This window comes from Salvia splendens, chromosome 16 (genome assembly GCF_004379255.2).
Source record: "Salvia splendens isolate huo1 chromosome 16, SspV2, whole genome shotgun sequence".
In the NCBI taxonomy this organism is placed as follows: domain Eukaryota; kingdom Viridiplantae; phylum Streptophyta; class Magnoliopsida; order Lamiales; family Lamiaceae; genus Salvia; species Salvia splendens.
Window position 1 is genome coordinate 10,018,867 of NC_056047.1, and position 6,595 is coordinate 10,025,461.

At 36.9% G+C, this 6,595-nt stretch overlaps 1 protein-coding gene across 1 annotated transcript; it reads right to left on the bottom strand.

Moving 5' to 3' along the window:
- Positions 1–3,602: 3,602 nt before the first annotated feature.
- Positions 3,603–5,795, bottom strand: LOC121772063 (ethylene-responsive transcription factor ERF118-like). Its single transcript, XM_042169008.1, has 2 exons — positions 5,173–5,795; positions 3,603–4,995 (listed from the first exon to the last, which is right to left on the bottom strand). Exon 2 carries the CDS (start codon positions 4,767–4,769, stop codon positions 3,864–3,866), a length of 906 nt encoding a protein of 301 aa, XP_042024942.1. The 5' UTR covers positions 4,770–4,995; positions 5,173–5,795; the 3' UTR covers positions 3,603–3,863.
- Between the last annotated feature and the right edge of the window lie 800 nt (positions 5,796–6,595).

Sequence of the window (6,595 nt, forward strand, 5' to 3'; positions counted from 1 at the left end):
TATTTTTACAGGACTGAAGGAGTAGTTATTTATGGCTCATGGCTCAGTTAAATCGAAACTTGGGCTTCCGTTTTTGGTTTGGTCTTTATTCAATTTCGTTAGGCTTAGTTTTTTCATTTTGACAATGGAAATCATACTATTCTATTCATACAAAATTGAAAACGAAAACGCTGAAAAGATGATTATTTACAGAGTGCGTGAGATGCGTTACAAGTAACAACTGGTGCGTCGAGATCAAACTTAATCAGCCAAAACGACGCCGTCGGCCGCTGTGGAAATGCTGAGATCATCCACCTTGCTGAATTCCCCAACTAGAAATCCATTCCGATCAACAATTTCCACGCCGCAAAGAAACCCTATTTTCCACTCCGGCATGTCCTTGTCGCCGGAAACGTCCTCTCTCACGGCGGCGCCACCGCTCTCATCCGGGGTTTTCTCGCTAGAAATGCAGTTGATTGTTTCATCTGTGGGTCTGGACTGTTCCTGAATCTGGCGCTTGGCAGCGAGATAAACCAGCGAGGCCTCTTCCGCGGAGGTGAAAGTGCCCAGCCAAATTCGTCTCTTCTGATGTGGATCCCAAATTTCAGTGGAGTACCTCCCCGATGTCCTCTTGTGCGCGCCGATCAGCTTCTTGCCGCGGGATCCTTTCCTATCACAACTCAATTTCATATTTCAACGGCAAAGGAAGATTATGTTTTGATTAATTTTCAACGAATGATTAATTCTTCAACTATCAATTCCAAGAGTTTTTCATATTAATAAACCAATTTACAGATATTCGTCATTGTATAGGCCCGTTACTCATTACGGGCCTCACTCCACAATGATCAAATTTCAAGTTTTAGATCCTTACATTTCTTCTATTTTTATGTTTTCTTTTCTTTGTTATCATTTATGCTTTATAAGATTATCATGCTTCTTTGTGAATTTGTTAAACTAGCAGTTTTCAAAATCGAATCGTTAAGCAAATTCACGCAATATTGGTTCACGGTTCAACCGATTACACCAATCTGATCACTAGTTGAGCTGAAATATCATAAAATACAAATATTAAATCTTAATACCATTAAATTTTCAACAAATTTACAAGTTATTTAATAATAATCTCTTTTACTCTCATTACTTATTTGAATCAAAGACCACATTGGTACCTTAGTTCGTTTGTTAAACAAATAATTGTAAAACCATCCATTTTTTTGGTTCATAACCAATTCAACGTTGAGAGTTTTGATGTCCAAAACAGACTAGACATGCACTAGTCGGTCTGATATGATTCCTAAAACACAGGCTAAAACCTTAGATGTCTTTGGTATAGGAGCTTCTCTTCCAAAATAACCCTTCCGATCGAGTTCAATTCTATTTATATTCGTATACTTAATAACCAATTTACCATGTTTAATCATCTTACAATTTACCAAAACCATCTACACCAATTGATGGATTATTAACTCTAAAGTATCACATGATTCAAAACTTGTTACTCTGTTGTAAGGTTATTTATTCAGGTAATGAGCCGTGTAGTTTTCAGAAGAAGAAAAACGTGTCAATTCTTTATTCAATTAAACGTGGGAGAGGATAAGTGTTTATTCATAAATAGAACTATTTTAAAGGGTTTTTATAAAGAACTTTTGTGAATGCAATAGTAGTTTCTTTTTTCCAATTTTTTAAGATAATGCACTAGCATTTATTTTTAACTTTTTTCCTTAAGTAGAAATTGCACTAGCTACTTTTATCTTAAAATAAATTGGACTGCCAGAGAGCAAAAGCAATCTCAGCTCATACTTTGGTTTACAGCTTTCTTCATTATTATTTGTCTTTTTATCAATTTAGGGAATACTTTTCCCTATTTTGGGTGAATCGCGCTTTAAATTCTAACTCAAGTCTAAAAAAACTTAATTGTGAATCAATAACTCCTAAATAAGTAGTACTACTATTGATGAATGCTAATTATAGGGTAGATGAGTCATATAATATGCATTTTTTGTCAACAAAACACCAATTCGCCTACAAAATAGGAAGAAGAAAAAGGAGAATTTGGTAGGAGGAATTAGTCGTTAATAACTGAACAAATTAAATATGTGTAGTGAGGTTGTAATCTATGAGAATAAAGTCAGCAATCAAATCGAAGACGGTGGAATTAAGTTTTACTTTTCTCTTGGTTGATATTTCTTTAAAATTTCAACCACCACTTTTCTGTATCTAGAAAAACATGTGTCGACCAACACATGTTCCAAACCCACCCATTATCATTATTCTTAATTACCAATAACAAAGCACGGAGCTCATTATTTATTTTTCCTCTTACTTTAGGTGAAACCACAATTTCATCAAATATCACAACTTATATATTACGAGATTATTAATCATAAATATATAAAGCCATAAAATCGACCCAAAAAGTACTTACTTATTTCCGAAAAATAGACAAGTGCATGAGCCATACAAATTCCATCAGAATTCTTTTCAAACATACATATAAATTTTATATAGATGTGATACCACACAATTCACTTCACTCGCATTATAAATTTAGTTATGATTTCTACTTGATCATTGTACAGTAAAATTTGTTGATCTAGGAGATTTGCGTTGGTTTATAAGACAATAAAAAAAGGTTATAGATAATCCAAAATTAGTTTGTCAAAGATCTAAAAACAGTTGGTGCTGAAACAGTAGGGAACATTTCCCAGATATTTCCAAAATGTCGGCATACTAAAATAATTAAATTGAACTAAAAATCTTGAAATTGATGTCATGTGTGAAGAAAATTAGAGTGATACTTGTTTTCTTCGTTGCTCAATGCGCATTACATTGACCAATTTTAACTTTAATGAACAATAATAGTAACTTTTGTAAGTTTTATCAAATTAAAGCCGGTCTCACCGTCTCGGCATATAAAGACTATATCAAAGAACAATCATAGTAAAAAATTAACTAAATCCTAAAGCATAATTAGTAAACATATCTCTAACTACTCCTATTAAATTAAAAATACAAGGATAGAAATAAAAGCACGAAAATCATTTGAAAATCTTTTTGTTTATAGCGTTTTTTTTTAGTTCAGGGCTATGAACTAAATCTCAAAATAACCTCCTTCTGAACTAAATTGGTCTTAAAATATTATACATCAGGATTTACTTATTTCTTGATCACAACTTAGACAATGTAACATTTTCAAACAGTAAATAGGTGTCGATAATTGTAAAAACAATTCTAATACTCCCTCCGTCCCAGACTACTTGCACTTATTTCCTTTCTGAGCGTTCCAAGTTATTTGCACTCTTTCCATTTTTAGTAAAAATTATCACCTACAGCCGCAATTGTTGACTTTGCTATACACTCATTCCTTAATCTCTGTGCCGAAAAGGAAATGTGCAAGTAGTCCGAGACGGAGGGAGTACTACTATACGTTCTCGTAATCAAAAGAGAGTGAAACAAGTGAATAATGTCAAATTAAAATGCAAAACTTAAATGCAGTTGGAATAAATAAATAAAAAGTCAATAAAGTGTGTAGCAGCCTAAACAGTAAGGCCACCACAACTAAATCAACTTGCACAGCTTTTTCACAATTGCAACAACACTAATATTCAGTCCCATCAAAATCAAATCAAAACAACACTGCAACTCATAACAACATATCAAGTTTCATTACACCTCAAATTTAGATAAAAAAAAAAGCGAGACTTGGTAGAAATTCAACAAACACAACTCGATCTCAATGTGCCTTTGGACGGCTACAAGAAAACCCAAAGGGCACACCTTCAACCTCACATAATCCTCAAAAACTCATTTCAAAATTAACTTAAAAACGCCTCTTGCTTATATTAACCTACTAATAATACTACTATTACTAGCTGCAAAACTTATGGGCATGCTATATTGAGGGGCGCCGCTGCTCCGCCCATCACCGGACCCGCTGCCTCGTCCATCCACGACACCGCCTCCACACAGTTAAAATCGAAGCTGAAATCCGGCAACGCCCCAGCCCGATCACCAGCATCAAATCCGCATATCGGGAGATCATTCAGACCAAACACAATATCATCCAACGGGTCGTCCGCCATCATAAGCGAGTCGAGCTCGAATTCAAGCTCAATCTCCTCCCCAATCCTTGCCAACGCGGCCAGCTCGTCGTCCATCACCTCATCGAGAGCATCCTCAAACTTGCCCGCCTCCACGGCCAAGTCCGAGCTGGAGGAGTTTTGCGATGCGTGTGAGGTCAGCGAGATGACGCTCCCACTGGAATCCTCGGAGGCGGAGACAGCGTCAGTGAGCTGCTGATCAGTAGCAACAACCATAGTGAAAACAGTCTTGCCATCGGCATTGCCGGTCAGAGCATCGAATTCCAACCGCTTGCGCTCATAGGCGTCGGACGCCTCCTCGGCCGTGTTGTAGGTGCCGAGCCACACCCTCTTCTGCTTCACCGGGTCGCGGATCTCAGCCGCCCATTTCCCCCATTTGCGCTGGCGCACGCCTCTGTATTTCCCCAAAGTAGAGCTCAGCCTCCTCTCGCTGCTGCTACTCTCCTGAATTGAAGAGCTCTCCAAATCAGGGGTTTTCGAAGCAGAGCCGCCTATCGGGAAGCAGACTTCCCGGACAATGCGCTTGACTCGCTTCACCACCGCCTCGTCGTCGGAGGAATCGGTAGCGTAAGGGTCATTGCAGACGATTCTCACTCGGCGCATAGGTTTGGAGGGAGGAGGCTTCACTCTCGGCTTTCTACTTAGGTTCTCACGGTTTGAAGAAATTGATTTTCGCGGCTCTGCCATTTTTTCACCCTTTCTCTGATAATCACCTACCAAAACCTTGCCCCTCAACAAGAACACCCTCAAAATTGTAAACTCTAAAACAGAAAAATCGGTAGCCGCAGTCTAACAAAACTTTTTAAAGGGGATTAATTAGAGAAATTGTTAAGTGAGAGGCCCTCGCAAGAACAAGAAGAGATTGAACCGGTTTATGTGATAACCCCCAAAACACTGAACTCCAGAACTAGTCCTGCCAATAAAGAACACAAACAATCCTTAATTTATTTATCAAATTGATTTTAACATACAAAATTAATTGAACAAACATGCATCAAATGAACAGATCTGGCTCATAAAACCCAGCAATTGAACAAGAGAGAGAAAGAGGGAAAACCCCTAGGGTTTAAAGAGGGAGAGAAGAAAATACCTTTTGGGCCTCAAACGCATCGAAACAGTTGGGACAAGAGAGAGAGCGCTCTGCTGAGGTGAACAGCAGAGGGATTCGCGCATGCAGTGAGCAGAGAAGAGCGAAGAAGAAGAGGAGAAACAGAGGTTCGACGATGGAGACCCAAACACAGCAACCAAATCAAAACTTGCCGACATAAAATCGCCTGGTCCAGACCTTGACGATAAACCCTCTTCTTCTTCTTCTTCTTCTTCCTCGAACGGGAAAGCCCAAAAAAGGAGAGATGATTGGATCAGATGCACTTTACAGAGAGAAAAGGATAAATATATCTATCTCCCTCTATCTAGTCTTCCAAGAAAGAGGAAGAAGACGTTTTGAAGAGTGAAAGGAAAGAGGATGAGAAATTAATGGCTGTGAATTTGACCGAAGTGATGGAAGATGACAAAGGATTGGATTATGGTAGTATCGAAGAAGAAATATGCAGGAAAGTACAGTGAGTGAGACCTCTTCTACAGCTATCCCCAGAAATTGAAAATCAAAATCAAAACGGAAATGGAAATGGAAATGGAAATGGAAATGGAGACTAATCTCTAAAACCTCATTTGGTGGTTGGTTGTGCTTCTAAATATGGACTCTATCACTCTTTCTTTTTCTTCTTAATTAATTTTTTTGGTTGGTTTCCAAATGTAATAAATAACGTCAAAAGTGAAACGGTGTTCACAAATTACGTATCGATTCGATGACGACGACTGGGTGATTAAATTTAATGAGTTTGTTTTATTGAAATTAATTACGTATTTTTAAGAGAAGATTTCTGGCAAATATATACAGGTGAATGCAATTGAAATAATATTAATCCTGCTTTCTTCAGTTAGAATATTCGACCGCACACGGCGTCAGTAAAATATTTTCTAAAATAATAATTTTTAAGAGTAAAAATATGGAATATTAGACATAAATTGTTTTAATACAATTGTGCATTGAATTAAGTCCCATATTTTAATATATTCTTGTGCTTTTATTTTGTCGAATTAAATTCTTAGATTTATAAAGTTTTAGACTTTTTATTAAATGCAATTGTTTCAATATAGACAATATTAAATCCATGAAAATGAAAGGATTATTTCAGGTGTCAATACTCAAATAAAGAGGAAACTAAAGGGCCCTCATAAAAGGGTTCACGATTTTTATAATCATCATTTCAGTTACAGTATATCTCAATAGTGAGGAATTGATATGTCATTCTTAATTTCACAACCTCCACAAATGTCAAGAAAGAAAAGATCAATTTAAAAATAAAAACACACTTCATTAAATAAAATAAAATTACAACAACGTTGTCTCTTATCCGTCTCATCTCTTAACTATTCATGGATCACACTGTACTTTTCACTTCATCTCTTAACTAAGAGACAAAACCTACAACCCTCCATCTCTTATCCGT

Coding starts and splice junctions, on each gene's coding strand:
- LOC121772063 (XM_042169008.1), bottom strand. CDS start 4,769: ATGGCAGAGCCGCGAAAATCAATTTCTTCAAACCGTGAGAACCTAAGT.